Source organism: Eurosta solidaginis, chromosome 4 (genome assembly GCF_040869045.1).
Source record: "Eurosta solidaginis isolate ZX-2024a chromosome 4, ASM4086904v1, whole genome shotgun sequence".
Lineage (NCBI taxonomy): Eukaryota > Metazoa > Arthropoda > Insecta > Diptera > Tephritidae > Eurosta > Eurosta solidaginis.
Window position 1 is genome coordinate 93,168,549 of NC_090322.1, and position 21,110 is coordinate 93,189,658.

The 21,110-nt window shown below is 35.6% G+C and overlaps 1 protein-coding gene across 1 annotated transcript in view; it reads right to left on the bottom strand.

The window, feature by feature from the left end:
• The window catches only part of Rbcn-3A (Rabconnectin-3A), a 2,573,828-nt gene that overhangs the window by 1,877,215 nt on the left and 675,503 nt on the right, over positions 1-21,110 (bottom strand). The window contains exons 15-18 of the mRNA XM_067779516.1: positions 19,925-20,427; positions 3,686-3,923; positions 1,690-1,975; positions 1,610-1,635 (exon numbers count right to left, since the gene is read on the bottom strand). Of these exons, the coding sequence (XP_067635617.1) occupies positions 1,610-1,635; positions 1,690-1,975; positions 3,686-3,923; positions 19,925-20,427 (1,053 nt within the window). The remainder of the gene's footprint in view (positions 1-1,609; positions 1,636-1,689; positions 1,976-3,685; positions 3,924-19,924; positions 20,428-21,110) is intronic.

Sequence of the window (21,110 nt, forward strand, 5' to 3'; positions counted from 1 at the left end):
TAACCGCAATAGAAAGGCTATCTCTCATATGCTCTAAGTGTCATTCGCTAAAAACACTGTTGCGGATTGAAAAGAAAAATTTTAAATAACGCGCAATAAAGTTAAAATATAATGGAATTCAATAAAAGGTTAGTTATTTTTTTATATTTTTTAGTAAAATTTATGTAATAGTTATATTTTTAAACAGAAATTGCACCACAAATCGCGAACAGTTTACTTTGATGGTTGAACGGATGAAGGTCAACGGGGACATAGCCAAAAACATTTCCAAACAGCCGCCAGACGTACTCTCAGTGTTTTGGACATCCCTAGGCACCGACTTAAATGCGTTGGGACCTCCAACAAAGTCCACTGCTGAGTGGAAAAAAGTAAGAAGATTTTTTATATATAAAAAATTTTGTTAAACTCATGTCAATTTCAGGTATGGTCACATTTCAAATCTTCCATTAAGAAGAAAATGCCCCACAACCGCACCCAAATGCTAGCAACAGGTGGTGGACCAAACACCACAATAAATTTGACTGCCTTGGAAGAGGAAGTTGCGCAGCTGGTATGTCTTGGTGACGCCATAGCAGGAGTTTCCGTCAGACACTTTGGCACACAACAGAACCTGCACCGCGATGCTAGCGAAACATCTTTAAGTGTTGCGGTGAACAATGCAGAAACTTACATTGCTGGAAGCGAAGAAAACGGCAACCAAAACACTCCTGCAGCTTCCTCTTCGCGGCCACAGCAGAGGACACCACAAAGAAGGAGCCAGATGACGTTCTTAAAAACGCAAATTGATTTGCAGGTAAAGTTCCACGGTAACGTGTCATCTGCAATGAAGTCACAAAAAAGAAAAATGGACGAATTGACCAGAACTATAAAAATATTGAAAAAGTATAAGCAGCCTGAACAGGAACACTGAACAAATCTGTTCGGTATTAGCGGACTTAGTTGCAGAAACTAAGAGGCATAACTTTGCAACTGAAAAGTTATTGCGGACAAGACTCTAGTGAAGGGGCAAGTCTTGCAACTGGAGCTTGAAAGAGTGAATAGTGCGCTATTACGACCTTCCCTTCCACATCCTAGCTTGCATCCGCCACCCTCCTCCCTCCTGTCACCATCCCCGCCTCTCTTGCGAAAAAATAAAAATAAAAAAAATTATAAAAAAAATTTCGTCATAAAGAAAATGAAATTATTTAAACATTAAGTGCAATAAAATTTAAAAAAAATAGTATTAAAAGAAGTATGTATATAGTATAAAATAGTAGTGAAGTTGCCATGCAGACAGAAGACATCTACACCAGTTCTTCCAAACACCAATAGTTCTCTCTGTAATGTTTCGCCAAGAACTATGCCATTTGTTGAAGCGGCTTTTAGGAGTATTACGTGCAGGGTTGCGAAAAGGAGTTATAAGCCAGGGTGCAAGACCGTATCCTGCGTCACCTATAAATTTGATACAAAGTTATCGTTGAAGAGTAAATTATTATAAAGATTTCTTATGCCTAATAGACGTAGACTTCTATTTCCGCTTTCGTATTGAGCTTGGCAGAATTGTGGCACGTCACTGTTAGACCAAACGAATGAGTCGTGTGTTGACCCAGGGTATTTCGCGTAAATGTACCGTATACGCTGTTTATAATCACATATCTGAAAAATTACACATTGATTAAAAGTAACACAATAAATATTTAGCACACTTACAACCAGTACGTTAAGACTATAAAAACCTTTTCGATTATAAAATAAATGAGAGTTCGCTCCATCAATGCATATAACAATACCAGGAGTTTTGGATTTGTTGAAGAAGTAACTTCGGGATTCCATTTGCTCCTCGTCATTCATTTTCAAACTAATCCACTTTTCGCACAATTCCCTTTCCATAATTTCAAGAACCTCTGAAAACACCTTCGACACTGTTGGTTGAGCCATTCCTAGCATGTAGTCTTTACCAACTGACATAAAGAAAGCTTTTGTTGGCGACTTATTGCTGTGGATTTAATCACGGGAGGAATATTACTGCAAATTATGCTTAAAAGATGTCTAGAGCGTTTTTATTGACTCGAAATTGTTTAGCGAACCTTTAAATAAAAAATGTACACTCGCATGTGTATTAAAATTTTCTTAATTTACCTGCTTACTCTATTTCTGCCAGCTCAAAAATTTCTGGTGCCTTATTTCTCACAGATCTTCTAACGCATGCGGTGTTGTTTTCTGCTTCATTTGTTTCAAAATAAAAAGCAATTGAATCCATACTTTGTTATTTTATATTTCTATTTTATATTTTTCACGCACAATTTAATCTCAACAAACAATTTTGATTTATTTAAAGAAATGTCAAACAGCTTTTGACACAACCCGCTAGGTGAGTGGGTAAAGCAGTCATCCGACGTTTATGAGAATGGCATACATTTCAACAAGTGAGGGGAGTGCGAATCGAATGGCATTCGCGTGAGCGGCATTCGTCGGATACCGTAATAGGCATGAATAACTTAAGTGAACGGAGATCAGCCGCAAGTCGTCGAAAACAAGCGCCGCTACTAATTGGAATTTTGTTATACATACTTACGCACTAGCAAACACAACACACCAACGCACGCCGTACAACAGAAGGCAGAAGCATTGAGCAAAGCAAAACACAACGCTAGCATCAGGGGACAACAAACAAATGTACAAACACACAATAGTCAAAGCGAAGGCTCGAAAGCACGGTATGCGGGCAAATACAAAGGCATTGTATTCAACAAGGAGTATTATGGTGCGTGGATATTTTATGGAAAGAAATATTCACCGGAATAACTGTTGTAATGTATTGTCAATATTATTAGATATAAATTGTTATTATGAAACAACCGTTTGCCTGCGTGCAAAATTAGTATATAAGGGCGATGAACTCGCACTAAAATTGAGAGATTAGGAGACAGGCATACGAGTCGGTAGGTTCTATGACTACTGACCAAGAGTACACCTGAAGGGGTTTTGACTTGATTTGTACTAACGTATATTCGTCTGGAGGTTTTTTTACTCCATTCGACCGCAGAGGTTGGCCGAGGGTTTTATTACCTCAACCACCTCTTACAAAGCAAGGGAATAAGTTAGGAGTAGAAATAGAATTTTTATGAAATAAATATTTTTAGCGTTGTTTTACATGAAATCAACAGGGTTATTCATTTAGAAGGGCCGGTAGGGATTTTTACTTTCAGGAACCCTGGACGGACTAGGCCAACCTCGGCAAAACCAAAGGAAAAGTCCGCCACATTTTTGCATTTCTTCTCGTATGCAATTTGTATTGGCGTTAGGCTTAACACAATTGTTGCCATAGCCTTCTCATCACTCGATTTCCATCCTTTTTGTTCAGCTTCTTCGGGTCCTGGCTGGCTGCATAAGTGCACCTGAGACCACATCCCAGAGCTCCTTGTACACAGGTATACTTTTCACTTGAACGCACCAGGCGTCATAGTTGGACTCGTCCAACTTCTCAACATTAAAAAACGAGGAATTGTTAATTTTTCCTAGCACTTTATGTAGAGGCTGAGCCCATAACCTGTTGGAATTCTTCTGATTAAAATAAAAAAAACCACCGCTCTTCTGAACAGAAAAGAACGTATATTTCGACTGACTTCAACATCGGTTAGAACAATAAATATTCATTAGAAAAATGGCGAATATAAAGAAAGAGTTCGCAAGCAAATGCGATTACAAGTTGAAATCAATATCAGAGTTGCCACATAAATAGAATTTCAACAGAAATACAGATTTGAAATGTTCAATATGTTGAACTTCATTATCACTAGCAACAAGTATGCCATCAATGTAAACAAAAATAAAATCTAAACCTGAAAATACTTGGTTAATAAAACGTTGAAATGTTTGAGCACTGTTTTGAAGACCAAATGGCATACGTATAAACTCAAAAACGCCAAATGGAGTAGTAATTGCTATTTTGATCAATTTAGATTTATTAAGACAATTTTTGAAAAAATTGCCAGGTCATGAATATGTGGTAAAGGATAATGGTCTGGTATAATAATAAAATTTAGTCTTCGGTAATCTCCATAAGGCCTCCAATCATTTGGTTCTTTTTTAGGAACGAGATGAAGAGGAGATGCAATGGGAGAATTTGATGATCTGCATATACCTGTTTTAACTAGAAATTCAAATTCAGCTTTAGAAATTTAAAGTGCGATTGGATCAAGACGTCTGGGTTTCGAAAATGGTAAACCACCTTTTGTTTCTATCCTGTGAACCGTATGGTGTTTCAATTCTTTAGTGTAATCTGGTTCACAGGTAATAGACGGAAATTCATTAAATAATTTTGAAAACTTATTTTCGATAATAGGAATTTTGAGTGAGAAAATATCAGAAAATTCACAAGATCCAGAAACCCTAATTTTTGTTGTAGAATCCACAATTTCTTTATTTTTCATATTAACAATAATTCCAAATTTCTCTAAAAAGTTTGCTCCTAAAATAGGTGTATCAATATTCGCAATATAAAGGGAAATTCAAAACCTCTTCTTAAACCTAAATTAATTTTAAGAAGTTTTTTACCGAAAGTTTCGATTGAAGAACCGTTAGCTGCAGTTAATGAAAGATCTGAATCGCTTTTGTAAATTTTGAATTTTGAAGAGGGAATAACAGATACAACTACGCCGGTATCAATAAGAAAATTAAGTTTGTTAAATTTATCAAATATGAATAGTTTTAATAATAGTTCCATTATCCGTCACCGTCATAATGGATTGTTTCATAAATTTTGTTCGGAATTTGAATTATGATTTTGATAAAAAAATTGCATGGGGGTATACATTTAGAGCGTTATTCTTAAATTTTTTTCATACCAACAAATATTATGTGAATTAAAATTTCGATTTTTAGAAAAATTTTCTGGATCTTGAAAAATTTCGAGATTTAGATCTATTTCTTTCTTTAGATCTAGAGCGGATTTGTAATTGATTAACATCAATAGAAATTTTATTTAAATTTTAATAAATAGCCGTAGTTAATTCAGTTAAATTTTTAAAGCATTGTTCTAAAATATTATTATTTATACTCGAAACTACAGGAGATTTGGAAGAATGAGGTTTGTTGATTAAATCAAAATCAAAAAGTTTGTCAACCAAAATAACAATTTCATCTCTGTTTTGATTATTACTGGAAGTCTAATGAATTTGTATTTCTTGTGGCAATTTACGAATCTACAATTAAAAGAATAATTCTTGGCTAACAATGGAGTCACAACTTATAAATAATTTCGTAAATCTGAATAATTCAGATGGTGAACGATCACCAAGTTCAGTTTTTGAGAATAATTCTTCTAATCTTTTTTCTTCACTAAGAGAAAATCTTTCGCATAAAATCTTTTTAATTGTTCTATATTTATTGAAAAGAGCAGGAGGGTTAGTAATGTCGTTGAAGGGTAACATTTGGTAGAAAATTTTGAAACTCTAAATTATCATCAGTGATATTATTAGTTTCAAATTGTCCTTTAATAAGTAAAAAGCAGGCATCATGACATTCTTGCCCAAACTGGGATAATTTGATTTATTTAGTAGAAGGAATATTTTGGTATTGTAATTGAATTTCGTGTTGCCTCTTGATTCACTGAGTTGTTTGTATTATTATTGTTTTGATTTTCAGAATGTGTGATTGTACGAGTGCGTATGGGTGAACGAGAAAGCATGTTAATATATTTTGAAAGATATCAATTTATTTGAAAATATTTATTTAAAATATTTGAAAAACTATAAAATATTTTTAAATTTGTTTGGAAAGGAAGTTAATATGAATATAAAAATAGTTAAAATATAAAAATAAATTTAAAATAAATTTGAAAATTTAAAAGGTTTAAAATTTTCAAATTTTTATTTAAATTATAATTGAAAACATTTTTAATTTAATATTAAAATAAAAATTGTATCTAGAAAAAGTTGAAATTATTTTAAATTAATATTTTTAATTTTATTGAATTATTGAATAATTTTATTGTTGAATTTAAATAATTTTGTTGATTGTTGAAAAAATTGCTTGATGGTGCAATGGCTTTAAAATATCTAATGGTGTTCTAATTTGTGCAGAGGACGTTAAAGGCTACGAATGTTTCCAGCAAATGGCATACAATATGACGATATTGCTTGATGAAACGTTGACGCAGTGTACATTTAATGATAGTCATTTAATGAATCTATGTAGGTGAGCTGATAAGATAATTACTGTGGCTTATAGCGCCTAGTATCACGCTTTTGCAGAAATTTATTGTTCTAATTTTTGAATAAAAATTGTATTTTGTTATAATTTTAGTTTATTTTGTGCACTTTTAAGCAATTGCTATTTTGTTTGCTCTTAACTTTTTAAACTTGTTACGATCACAAAGAATGGACATAAATTTCAATTCAATCGCACTTCGGCAGTGTAGTGTTTTTATCTTATCGCAGGTTTAAAGAGCAAAAAAAAAAATATTTTACCAATTTTTTGTTTAGTTTTTTTTTTTACATATTTTAGTGAAGCACTCTTTCGTTGTTATAACTGAGTAGTTTTAGTTGTTGTTTTAACTTTATAACCAGTTTTTTACCAATGTTAAAGCTTTTATTCCAAGCTCACAAATATTTGTTGTACACTAACAACTGCATTAAACAAATTTTGGTCTTCCATTCTACCGCTCCACGATCTCATTACATACACTTTCGCATATATGTACATAAGCTTTATAAGTCTGGTTGCTTGCCTGTTTACTGTCCAAAGACGTCCATCTGTTCGATTGATTTCAATCGCTGTGTGTGTGTGTGTAATTGCTTTTGTGGCTTTCTTTCTTACTTTTTTTGTAATTTTTATTGCTCACCGTCACTGCTGCTAATCAAGCGGTCAACAAACACAAATAGAAGGCAAAGTCCGCATTTATTTTTTATTTTTTGCAACAGCGTGTTGTTGGTTGGTAGGATCATTAAATGTATTGTGTTAATGGTAGAACAGATTCGTAGGTTCACAGGATCGCCAATATATCAACACTCAAATTGATATTTCAAAAATTATTTGTTTGAGGTTTAAAGTATATAAATTTATTATATCAAAAACTTTCATTTTGATATATCTAAAATTTTCATTTACAAAAACTAATATTTTAAAATGATTTAATCGGGGATTGCCCGTATTGCTTTAAATGTATGAAAACATTTATTTGAAGCAATTTTTAATTTTATAATTTAATTAATAATTTGGGAAATATTTAAACAAATCTCTTCTGTAAATCTCTTCAAAGCCTTTTCTCCCGGGAGTGGGATTTGAACCCGCACTCCTACGATAGTCCTGATTCTACGTTGTTTAAATACTTCCCAAATTATTAAATAAAATCTAATATTTTAAAATTTTAATAAGCTCGACGCCGGTTTTAGATAAAACAAATGAATATTTTTTTGTATTAATTTATTTTCACTCATTATTTCGAATTCAGTCTGAATTCATCATCAGGAGCTAGAAATACACAAAACGAAAAAGCCTTTTTTTATACACAAAAAAACAATTTTGAAACCAAAACATCACTACATACTTACTTCTTCAACTGTGATTAGAAGACTAAATCGTTTAACACTAATTATATGTAACAAAGGTATTGAACATAATAAAACAGAAAATATAAACAAACTAAAGAACAGTTTTTGTAAACAAAAAATATTGGAAAACGTCAATACATAAGACGGCAAAACAGTAACGATTCAGCTGAGCATCCTAGCGTTGGTGTTGTGGTCACTAAGACGATGGTGTAAATATGCATGTACATACATACATATATATGTTTATGAAAAATGCATTAGGGGTGTCTGTTGTTTTTTATAAGGTTGCGGTATGCATATGACCAATTAGAAGTGTCGGATTAAAAATTAATTTTCTTGTCATTAGGTGTGACTAATATATGTAACATTTCTAAAATGAATCTTTTATTGTAATTTTTCTCTTCTTCCAAGACGGTGACATTTTCGAAGTCCGGGTAATGCCCTCTATCTCTACAATGTGATGTTAAAGCTGTTTTGTTTTCCGAAAAATTATTCTTGAATTTTATACTTGATTTGTGAGCGGATATCCTTGTCTTAAGTTTAGATTTTGTAGTCTCTACATATACTTTCTGGCATAAGTGAGACCCGTCGCCTTACAAGGAATCTTGTATACCACATCGGACTTGTGATACTTGGATATTTTATCCCTAACATTGCTGAAATGCACCGGAGCGTATTGTCGTACGTAAAAGCTAATCGTACGTTTTCCTTGTCATATAAGTTCGAATATTTTATCCTTTCCGATAGCCCAGCGACCCCGAGGGAGTCCCTGAAATTACCAAAAAATTTACCCAAAGAAACCCCGGGAGGATCTCCAGGGTGTCCCAGAAATTACGTCCAAATGACCCCCAAAACCCCGCGAATACTCCCCAAAATCATCTCAATATTACACTCAGAAGCTTCAGAACCACACGCGCACTGATTATGCATATGGGTATATTTTCAGGGCATCTCGAGGGTTTACTTTTTTATTTTTGAATAACTGAATAAAAATTTAAATTTTATTGTTATTCCATATTTTTTAAATAACAAATAATAACTCAACTCTTTACTCAAAATTTACAAAAATAAGAATGACCGATTATCATCACTCAGGATATTTTGAATAACGATAAAATGTTATTCATTATTCAAAAATTCTTGAATAAAAAATAACTTTTTATTCATCAATCAAAAAATTTAAAATGATGAATAATTTTTTATTTTTTATTTTGATTTGTTTTATTTCAAAATGACTCAATCCTGCTATAGTATTATTCTAAAACACGGCGCTTAGCTAGGCTAAACTACAATACGTACGTAAACGAAATATATATCAAATGAAAGTTTTTCACGAGCATTAGGCTAGTCCTTATCTTATACTAACATTTTATTTCTCGGATTTTACCATGCAGGATCCCTCTAAAATGTTCTTTTGAACAAAAAAATTATGTTCTAGAAGTTTTATCAAAAAATATTAGCATCAACCCGTGCCGCATCGACGTCAAAGTTTCTGAGATACGTCGAATATAACGAAGTATAGTGACATTTTGTGTCTCGGAAAACAGATATTTTAAGCATAAAGACAAAACTTATACACAATTGAAAGGACTTCCGATGGGATCCCCGGCATTACCGATAATAACTGATATCATCAATGAAGAAATTCTGATGAAAGTGACCAACACGAGATGTCTTACGAAATATGTAGATGACGTCTTTGCAATAGTTAAAGAGGATGAGTTGGAAAAAAAGGCCTTACTAAACTCATACCATAAAAACATCAATTTTACGACGGAGCTGGAAGTGGATAATAGGTTACCCTTCCTGGACTCTTTGGTATGCAAAAGCGGTAATAAATTGAATTGAATTGGTATCAAAAGCCTACGTCGTCAAATCTAAACATCCGAGGAGCATGATAATTAACACGGCAAAAAACTTTATCGGGTATTAGACACTAGCGATACAATGTTCCACTCGGAAAACAAAAAGCGGACAACACAAATCCTAAAAATTAACGGTTTCCCACCAGGACTAATACAAAAACTGATAAATATGAAAAGATATATGTAGGTACAACAAAAAACAAACTTAAAACAAGAATAGCAGGCCATCGATCAGATATAAAATGTAGAACATCTGATAATACACAAAAAACTGCACTAGCGGCCCACTGTGCGGAGAGCGGCCACCGACCAGATTTTGATGCTGTGAGCATATTACAGAGCGAAAGCAATTTTAATAAAAGGTACACATTGGAAATGCTACATATTACAAATACACCATCAAATAAGAGACTAAATTACAAAGTTGACGTAGAAAACTACGCACACATATATCGGCACTTAGTAGACGCTTGGAAACTCAGTTCGAAATTGCACAGCTAACTAAGCAGTTGCTGATAACAATTAAAATTGAATTGATATATGTATGTATATATATGTTAATTATAGTGTTTAATATATTTATTGAAAATTCGTTGTACAATATTTGTTGTAGCCATTGAAGACGATCTCCGAAGGAGATTGAAATATATCGGGAAAAAACAAAAACCGTTGTGTTTTTTAATACACCTGACCTCGAGCCAGTGTTCACAAATTATGTTCTATAAGAATTAATAGTTCGCAGAAGAAATACATATTTATCTAATTTAAATTTTCATTTTATAATGGCCGATTCACACAAACGCTTTGGTAGCTTCAAAGCGAAGAAAGGCAAGGCGTTTCGTTGTTACCTTATGGCGTTGTCAAAGTGTCATCTATCTTCTATTCTTCTATCTATAGTATTATTCTAAAACACAACGCTTAGCTAGGCTAAACTACAATACGTACAGAAATGAAATATACATCAAAAAGCTTTTGATGAGTATATTTGCAGAAAACTATAAAAATTTAAATTGGTTAAGGAAGCCTTTGCCTTTTGAAGAGGATAAAGCCGTATATGAACGAATAACTGGAATATCACCTTACTTGGGCTGCCGTTTCAAAACTGCCTTGCCTCAAAATATGTTTCAAAACGCCCTATATAAGAATTTTCTTTCTCAGAATTCAGTTAAACAACGTCCCGTCTTAGAATTTCTTTCAAAAATGCTCTAACTCAGAATTCGATTGAAGAACGCACATCATAGAATTTTTTTTCATTAACGGCTTTGCCCCAAATACATATATTGAGGCCATTTTAAGAAATTCTGAGACAGGGCGTTCTTCAACCCAATTCTGATATAGGGCGTTCTTCAAACAAAATCTGATATAAGGCGTTTTTGGAAAGGTTTCTGAGATTGGGCATTTTCGAAACGGCATTCGAGATAGGGCGATGTTCCACTCAGTAGCCTACATGGTTTAACCAAAAGTAAAAGTAAAGTGGAACAAAAAGTTAAGTTATTCTTTACAATCTGAGTAGAAAAACCTTCATAAATAAGCTCAAAAAAAATCCTATTGTCTATGGATATCAGTTCTATTCTACAGAGCAAACCTCTTGTGATTGAATCATGTGTCTTACATATATAATTGTGGACTTATTACTTCGGCAATCAGGCTTCGCAAAGAAAATATAACCAGCGCGGTCGAGAATATGCGAAAACTTCCCTAACGAGAGCCCCTTTGGGTTGCTTTTCATCCGAACAAAATGCTTTGAAGATTATACCAACGCTTTGGTCGCTTCAAAGTGGCAAGGCAAACGCCGCGCTGTCAGAGCGCCAAATCGAAGCAGCGCGACCATAACATTTATGTAAATCCGAAGTAAATGAAGTATTCTTATAAAGAAAATATGGGTATTTCACTTATTCAAAAATCTCACCGTATTAATCAATTTGTAATTTTCAAGCGCCGATATAAGTATATATACAAATAGTCAAATCCATACGAGTACCCCGTAACACATATGTCTCATACATATATGACTTTGTTGAGTATAAACTGATGTCATAATCGCTTATGCTATGTTCAAACAGAAAAATAAATTGAGGCAATATCAATTCAAATTGAGTGGTGTTCATACAACTCAATTTAGCTTACACAATAGTAATTTGATGGCCAGTTGGCTCATCTCTACAGCAACAACATACCTGTGTTCAGAATGTCAAAATGTGCGTGTTGGAATTAGGTGAATGGAATGGAATGAAAACATAAAACTTTAAAATTTTTGTGTGTTGTAAGATAATGTGTTCAATGTTTTGGTTTCATTTTGAGTTTGCCATCCTCTTTTGACAATTCCTACTCCAGTGAAATGAAAAAAATAATATCAGCTGATGAGATGAGCCAACCATATAGTTGAGCCATGCGCAGCTGACGTTTAAATCTACTCAATAAACACACTTTACAAGGTTGTATTTACAGTTTGAAACAATTTATTACGCATTTTTTTTTTTAAATTGGCAATTTGTTATTACAATTTATTATATGATAAATTGCGTAATAAATTGCCCAAATGGTATAAATTGCCAATATGGCGTGTGTTTGTACCTAGTATTAAACTCAGTAGCACTTTGATTTCGTGTGTAATACACTGTATACTTCGTTTGTCATCGGTTTTACTTTGGCGCTGTATTCAGTTTAGTTTCGTGTATATCGTTGTGTTGCTAGCGTCAGAAGACTGATATGACTTAATTCATGTTATTGCACTATTAGTTTTACTTATTCCAATTAGTATTTTCGTATACCACAGTTGACTTTCTTCCTCAATAAGTCAATTGAGTACTGAACTGCTTCGTGACTTTTGAGCGGTTATTCATTTTACGAAGCAAGACTATGTAAATGTGTGTTAGTGGATATATGTAAGTGATTGATATTCTTTGTTTGCATACGAACTAATACTCACTAATACTCATTTTTTGGTTAGTCCACTAATAACCTTAAAAGATGAATAATTGCAGCTCACTGATGTGCATAAATATGTGTGTACATTTGAAACTTTTATTGGATTTTTGTCGAAGCATGCAACTTGCACCAATTATGAGCGATCTTCTATTCCATTGCTATGTATTTCGTGTTTATATAATTTTGTTTTGTTTTGACTCCCTTATTCGTATAATTTAAGCTGCTACGATTGGAATTGACAATACACTCAAAACAACGTTAACAGTGCAAATTAGAAAGTGTATTTATGAGTTTTAAGAAAAGCAAGGTACCTGCATATATTTAAAATATAATAATGCCTAGAGGACGACCAAGAAGAGTTCGCAGAGGGCTTACTTCTTTAAGTGGTAGAAGAGAACAGGTAAATGCAAAGGGATGCAGGTGTCGGTTTTGTCACACTGAAAAAACAGACTCAAAGTTTCTGCTCTGCATTATATTTACGCTAAGTATTTTTGATGTGTAAAGATCTTTGCTGACTGTAAGTTGTTTATGAGCATGATTATGACCCTGTAAGATACATACATATGTCGATTATCGAAATCGGATTCAGTTTAAATTTTTAATTTCGAGTCCGATTTCGATGTTGATTTTGCATTTAATTTTGATTTTAGTTTTATTTTCGATTCCGACTTCGAAACCGTAACCAAAATGGTATCAGAAACCGAACACGGAACCAAAAGCAAATTGCACGGAAAGTAAAATCCGAACCGAAAATAAAACCGTAGCCAAAACCGAAGGTGGGGCCGAAAACGGAAAAAAAATCAGAATAGAAATTTAAACTAAAAGCTGTAACCGAAATGGAACTGAAGCCGAGGCAAAACATTGACCGAACGAATGAAATCCCGACGAAATCCATATCCGACGAGTCCATATTCGAACCGCAACATTCGCTTTTTTGATGTAGATACCCCTGTATTTTTACACATCAAACTTCAAGAGTATTTCGATGTACGACGCTACTACAAAAGAACACATGTCTATCGTCCAAATAAAAAACAACAAAGTCTGCCGTACAATTCAAAAACCATATAAGTTTCTTCTATAGTATTTTATCTTAATATCAGCACATATACTTATTGAAATTTCGATAGACATATCTTCCTTAATAAGGGTCAGAAATTGGATCTGAAAGTAGATATATGTAGAGTAGATCAAGGACAATTAGGAAATGCATAAAATTCAAAAACCAAGTAAGTCGAGTTACTTGGTTTTGAATTGTACGGCAGTTATGCACTTATGTGTCATCATGTGTCCTACATATTGTAGCGTTCATGTCAAATATACCCTACAGGGCTATTCGAGTATCGAATTGTTTTCTACATAAGTTGATATGGCCACAATAGAATAATTATTGTAGGTGTTACATTAACTACCTACATAAACCATAGCGGGATAATCAGGCGAGTTTTGAGAACAAAGAAAAAAAAAATTTTTTTTCTTAAAGTACTTGTGGCGTTACATTTTGCAGTCGGCCACTTTAGTTCAGCTTAAAATACTATAGTTTTTTTTACGTCAGGGTTTGATTTAAGGCATTTAATTCTAAATTACCTAATTCAATTTGACTTAATTCGTCAATAGTTAAGGCATCAGAAGTTAGTTCGTAAACCGTAATTCGTTAATAGTTATTTGATACCTACTTAATTCGTGAATATTTAATACGAAAAGACAAAAGTCATAAATACTTAGTTCACCACTTACTTAATTCGTTAAAACCCAATTGGCGCATACTTAACGCGTTACCAAATTAATTCATATTTATTCCGTATATATACCGAAATAGCTCATTCATATTGTAAAAATGCTTAATTCATAAATTCGTAATCAATTTAATTATAACTAATTCGCGCCTACCTAATCAATACAATTTAAATATAATTTAATTCGCTCATGCTTAACTCGAAAATACTTAATTCAATCCTCCTTATTTCGGTATAACGTAATTCGTCAATATCTAGTTCATACTTACTTCATTCAAGAATACTTAACTCAGATATACCTAATTTATACAGACCTGATTCAGAAATACCTAGTTTAAGCATACTTCATTGTAGAATACCTAATTTAAGCACACTTAATTCATAAATACCTAATTCAGCAATAACTATTTCAGAAATACCTAGTTAAGACCTATCTCATTAAGGAAAACCGAATTTATGAACACCAAATTCATGTATACCTAATTCGTCAATACCAAATTTATACATACTTAATTCAGGAATACCTAATTCATACATATGTAAATTCTTCGATACGTACTTTGTGTCTGCTTAAGTAGCGTAATGCTACAGTCACCTATTCCGAATACTTTTTCAAATTCTTCTATGCCTACTATTTGTTTATTGATTAACATTGCACTAAGCTGGAACCATAGCAGTAAATACCGCTAGTCCTAGTTCAACATTAGTTCAAGGTTAGCGAGAATTTTTGAGCTGAGCTTGATGTTGATTGCAGCCGAAAAAGTCAGTCTTTTGCCGGCATTTGAAATGAAAACGTCTTTGATATTTTGGCGATAAAATATTTAAAAAAGATTTATTAAAGAAAAAAAAGTTAAAATGTGAAGTATAGTGACTTTTTGCACTAAGTTAGTATAAACTAACAAAAACCAAAATAAAATAATAAATGCGTGAGTTAAAACCATAAATATGCAAAATGAAGGTGAAGTGACTTCGAGTGCCAACCTATGCGAATTTTCTTAAAGGCGGAGACAACTGTAGAGATCCGCGCTTGACGACGTGTTCCCAAAACCATGTTCCTGAGGCCTACCGTGAAGATCCCCAAATCCATAGTGCCAGTGTTGCTGTTTCTGAAACACTTATTTTTATTTCTTTTATTATAAATCAAAAATTTTTGTTTAAATTTAAATTTTGCAAATTGTTGCTGAGTGCAATTTTTGAAGTCTTGCAATCTTGTTACGTGGCTGACCGTTTTGGTGGCGAGGAGCGGCGGCAAGCAGGTATGCTTGCGGGCCCAGGCTAGCTCATCGTCTTGGGCGGGGTATTGCACCACCGACCTCACCCGCAGCCACATGAACAAATTTGGGGTTCATACCTGCATGATGAAAAAAAGGGAAGGAAAAGCTGAAAAAGATATAAATAAACATGAGGAGCTAAGTTAAATGGAGGAAAAAGATGAAGACCTGTCCTGTCAGGTGGAGTCTACCCTCCCTCTGCAGTGCAACTTGCACCGCACTTTGGGCACTGTGCTGACTCCTATCTACTTACAGTGCCCCCAAACCTGACTTAAGTCTGTCCATCCGTCAATAAGTCATTTCCCTATCACTCACCTTCACCTTACCTTACCGCGCGCAAGCGCAGCACCAACACCAAAATTCGACTTAGCCCTGCATTATTGAAAATATTAAAATTTCATCCAAACATAATTCTTATGATTTATTTACAAAATTGTTGGTTTCCAAATTACCAACTAATAATAAGTGCAATAATTTCAACAAACTTTGAACTCAAAGTTTACTTACTTACTTACTTACTTAATTGGCGCTTAACCGTCTAAACGGTTATGGCCGTCCAACAAGGCGCGCCAGTCGCCCCTTCGCTCCGCCAACCGGCGCCAATTGGTCACACCAAGGGAGTTTAAATCGTTTTCCACCTGGTCCTTCCAACGGAGTGGGGGCCGCCCTCTACCTCTGCTTCCATAGGCGGGTTCCGATAGAAACACTTTCTTGGCCGAAGCATCATCTTTCATTCGCATAACATGGCCTAGCCAGCGCAGCCGCTGCGTTTTAATTCGCTGGACTATGTTGATGTCTGCGTATAGCTCGTACAGCTCATCATTAAATCTTCTTCGGTACTCGCCATCGCCAACGCGTAGAGGTCCATAAATCTTTCGAAGAACTTTTCTCTCGAACACTCCCAAAGCCGCTTCATCTGCTGTTGTCATGGTCCATGCTTCTGCCTCATATAGCAGGACGGGTACGATAAGTGACTTGTAGAGTATGATTTTCGTTCGCCGAGAGAGGACTTTACTTTTCAATTGCCTACCTAGTCCAAAGTAGCATTTATTGGCAAGATTGATTCTTCGCTGGATTTCAGTGCTGATGTTGTTGCTAGTGTTGATGCTGGTTCCCAAATAAACGAAGTCTTTTACTATTTCGAAATTATGGCTGCCAACAGTAGCGTGGTTGCCAAGGCGCATATGCGCTGACTCTTTGCTCGATGACAGCAGGTACTTCGTTTTGTCCTCATTCACCATAAAACCCATCTTTACCGCTTCTTTTTCCAGCTTGGAGTAAGCAGAACTAACAGCGCGGGTGTTTAGGCCGATGATATCAATGTCATCAGCATATGCCAGTAATTGCACGCTTTTATGGTATATTGTTCCAGTGCGGTTAAGTTCTGCAGCTAGTATAACTTTCTCCAGCATCAAATTAAAGAAATCGCACGATAGGGGGTCACCCTGTCTGAAACCTCGTTTAGTTTCGAACGGCTCGGAGAGGTTCTTCCCAATTCTGACTGAGCTGATGGTGTTGCTCAACGTCATTTTGCACAGCCGTATAAGTTTTGCGGGGAAACCAAATTCAGACATAGCGGCATATAGGCAGCTCCTTTTCGTGCTGTCTAAGGCGGCTTTAAAGTCGACGAAGAGGTGATGTGTGTCGATTCTCTTTTCACGGGTTTTTTCCAAGATTTGGCGCATTGTGAAAATCTGGTCGATGGTAGATTTACCAGGTCTGAAGCCGCACTGATAAGGTCCAATCAGCCGGTTCACGGTGGGCTTCAATCTTTCGCACAATACACTTGAAAGGACCTTATATGCGATATTAAGAAGGCTGATTCCACGATAGCTGGTGCATTTTGCAGTATCCCCCTTCTTGTGCACTGGGCAAAGAATACTTAGATTCCAACCGTCGGGCATGCTTTCGTCCGCCCATATTTTGCTAAGAAGCTGCTGCATGCGCCTTACCAACTCCTCGCCGCCGAACTTGAATAGCTCCGCAGGCAATCCATCAGCGCCCACGGCCTTGTTGTTTTTCAATCTGGTTATTGCTATTCTAACTTCGTCATAATCGGGCGGGGGGACATATATTCCATCATCATCGATTGCGGGATCGGGTTCTTCATCTCTGCGCGGTGAATGGCTGCCTCCATTTAGGAGAGCAGAGAAGTGTTCCCTCCATAATCTAAGCACTCTCTGGACATCAGTTACAAGGTCGCCGTTTTCATTCCTACAGGAGTTTGCCTTAAAACCTTCCGTCTGTCGCCGTATTTTTTGGTAGAATTTTCGGGCGTTATTCCTGGTGGCTAGCAGCTCAAGCTCCTCGCACTCACGCCTTTCTGCTTCTGCTTTTTTCTTCCTGAAAAGGCGTCTCGCTTCCCTTTTCAACTCACGATAGCGTTCACACAATCCTCTTGTCGCGCTCGCTTTTAACGTAGCCCTGTAGGCAGCGTCTTTTCTTTCGGTTGCAACGCGGCATTCTTCATCATACCAGTTGTTTTTTCGTGGCCGCCGGTAACCAAATTTTTCCTCGGCGGCAGTATGAAGTGCTTTGCAGATATGCTCCCACTGCTCCTGTATTCCTTCAGGGTGAGTTGTGCCGTCAGAGAGCAGGTGTGAGAGTCGAGTTGCGAAATCATTGGCAGTATGTTGTGATTGAAGCTTTTCGACGTCTAGCTTTCCTTGTGTTTTTTGTTCCTTGTTTTTAGCCGCGTTGAGGCGGGTGCGTATTTTGGCTGCAACGAGATAATGGTCCGAATCGATTTTAGGTCCGTTTATGCCGTCCGTCTATCACAGCGTGATCGATCTGATTGCGAGTATTTCGATCAGGAGACAGAAGAAGAACTCAAAGGAGAACTCAAAGTTTACTGCAAAATAATTTGCCAAGGATTCCAAAAGGCTTAACTAGTATCAATTTCTAAAACTTCTATTTACTCAAAGTAAAAAAAATGCTCAAATATAATACTGAACCTTATTACTAGCTAACATTACAAATTCATGTGAAGGCAGGAAGAAGTCGATAAATTTCAAATTCCATACAATACAAAATACTTATGACTAATAGACAAAGTGTCTGAACTCAAATAAAAAATTTAAACTTTTAGGGCCACCCTAATGCCATATTATTACTAGGAGCTAATTCTAAATCCTAAAATTGCAAATTCAATTAAAATGAAACAAAGTAAGAGGGCGAACAAAAAAACATTCAAGTACCCTAATCCCTGATCTACCGCAACCGCTCAAGTAAACATAAGATCAATTATGTACACAGCAAAAGTAGGTCATCAAAGGAAAGGAATTTATGTGTATATGAAAACAAATGGTATGTATGTAAGTGCAAATGTACGTTTGTGACGTTTTTCATGCATGCACATATGTTCGTTGCAATCTGTTTTTATTTTTCTGATTTGCTAATTCCTGTTCTATTTTTGCAAGAGCAGGAATCTGTGCTAACACATGTACATACAACTAAACAGGTGTATTTTGATAAATTATAATGTTTCACTCAAAACACTCACCAAGTTACTCTTCTCATCCAACGGCGCCGCTGCAGTTGAGTAGCTTTGCTGAAAACGCTGAAAAGAAATACTCCTAGCATGCATACAATTCTACAGGGCACGCCCACGTTAGCCACCCGCAATCACTCAGCCAAGATCACTCGCTAGTGATCTTTAGTAATGAGTGCTTTGGTAGTAATAATTCTACCAACGTGATGGTGAAACGCAAAAATTAATAATACAAATAAAAAATGTGTAATCAGAAAAAATTCTTTGGTACGGAGGGCACACTATTGTGTATAACCTCGGGGTTTCAAAGAAAAGGTATGTTGGAATTGGTTTTCCCAATAATTCCTAAAGAAAACATATACAAAAAAAGTGAAAATCAAAAATTCAGAAAAAATAAAATTTTTTCTTTTGTTGGTGCAGTGCTACCATAGGTAGCCGAAAACATGTGTGAATAAAGAAATGTGTATATGGTAGAAGATAAATATACCAAAAGATAAAAAAAATGAAATGTCAAACCGAGGAGGAAATGACAAAAAAAAGTATAATGTAGAACAAAAAGAAAAGGGATGGAGGCAGGAGTGCCACCATTAATTCCTGAAATATGGAGTTGAATTATAAAGGAAAACTATATATCTCCTAACAACAAAATGCTTTGCCCCGGTAACGAAATGACCCTTTTGCCCCTTCTCATGAAGATCATGCCCTCTATGATAGTATTTAAATAAAAAAATATAAAAAAAATATTATAATATATAAATATATACAAACATAATACTATGGCCAAATGTGATTCTGGAACAGCTCCTCCCTCCGCCGGTGTTTGATAGGTGCTTTCGTTATCAGAATCAGCTGAGCCAGCCCAATAAATGTACGAGTATTGCCGTAAACTTGGTTGTGGTTGTTGCCACCGTTTTTATACTTGTAGTTGCTCGGGTTGTCCGCTTTGTTAAAATTGTATGCGATTTTTGTTATATGTGTTGGCGTGGCTGTTGTTGTGGTTGCGTCTCAATGCCGCCGGTGAAAAGTGCTATCGATGTTGCCAATTCTATTGTGCTTTTGCCGTTGTTGTTGTGGTGTGCGCATGCAACGAATTAAATAGAACGTAGTGTTGGTGGATGTGTGGCAATTGTTTTTGGCCGGAATGTCACCAGTGTGATGTTGTTGGCGTTGAGTCGCCAATGTAATGGGGATGGTATAGTTGGTGTTGAGCGGTATGTCGCCAATGTGATGTAGTTGTTATTGGGCGTTACGCCGTCAATATGAAAAAATGCTGTTGTGGTTGTTGCGACCGTATATCGCCAATATAGAAAATAAATACCGGTTGTGGTTGGTGTTGCGCCGCCAATATACCAAAAATGGCGTAGTTGATGTTGAGCGTTATGCCACCAATATAAAGCAAAATCCTGTTGTGGTTGTTGCGGCCGTATATTGCCAATAAAAAAAAAGGTGCTGTAGTGGTTTTTGTTGTGGAGTGCGCTACCAATTAAAAATGTAGTGTAGTGCGTGGTGGTTGTTGCCGGACGGTATTTCGCCAAGTATAATGTATTTTTTTTTGGGGCGGTACGCCGCCAAGAACCGTGCCCAGTGGATCTTTCCAAAAGTGGCCTGGTAATATACAAAAAAAAAAAAACGTTATGCTTGCAGCATTTCTAGCATTAAATTTATTTTATTTTTATTTTCCTTTTTTTTTTTTTTGTTGTCTGCGTGATTATATACTCACCGACATACATATGTCTGTATGAAGGCGTGCGTACATGCATGCAAGTTTGCTTTTGGCTTGCTTGGAAAATTGGCTATATAGAAGCCAACTTCCCAATGGGCATGCCAAGTTGAAAAAAAACAAATCCAAAGCCAAATGAAACCATTAGACTTACCTGGTTTTAGCGGTGGTGATAGCCTTTGTGGTCTAATTTATTTCTGCTGCAACGGTCAGGATCGGGGCTAGCTGGCAAACCAGATTTGCCTGGTTCTAGCGGTCGCGAGACACTTTTCACCGCGTACTACACAATTAAAAAAAGGTACTTCGCCACAAAATTTAGTAAACAGGCTTTTTCGGTTTGAAGCGCGCACTAAAAACTATTTTTTTTTTTTTTTTTTGTTAACCACTTGCCACTTACATTCACTGGCACTGATGAAATAATACTTTGGCCCGTTGGCTCATTTTGCCCCTTCTTATAGCTACCGCCGTGGTAAGGAACGTTACCCAGAAACGGAAAATTTTTACCATTACATGTCAAACTTTCTTTTCGGCTTTCCCGTATTTTCCATCTATACAATCATGCACTCAT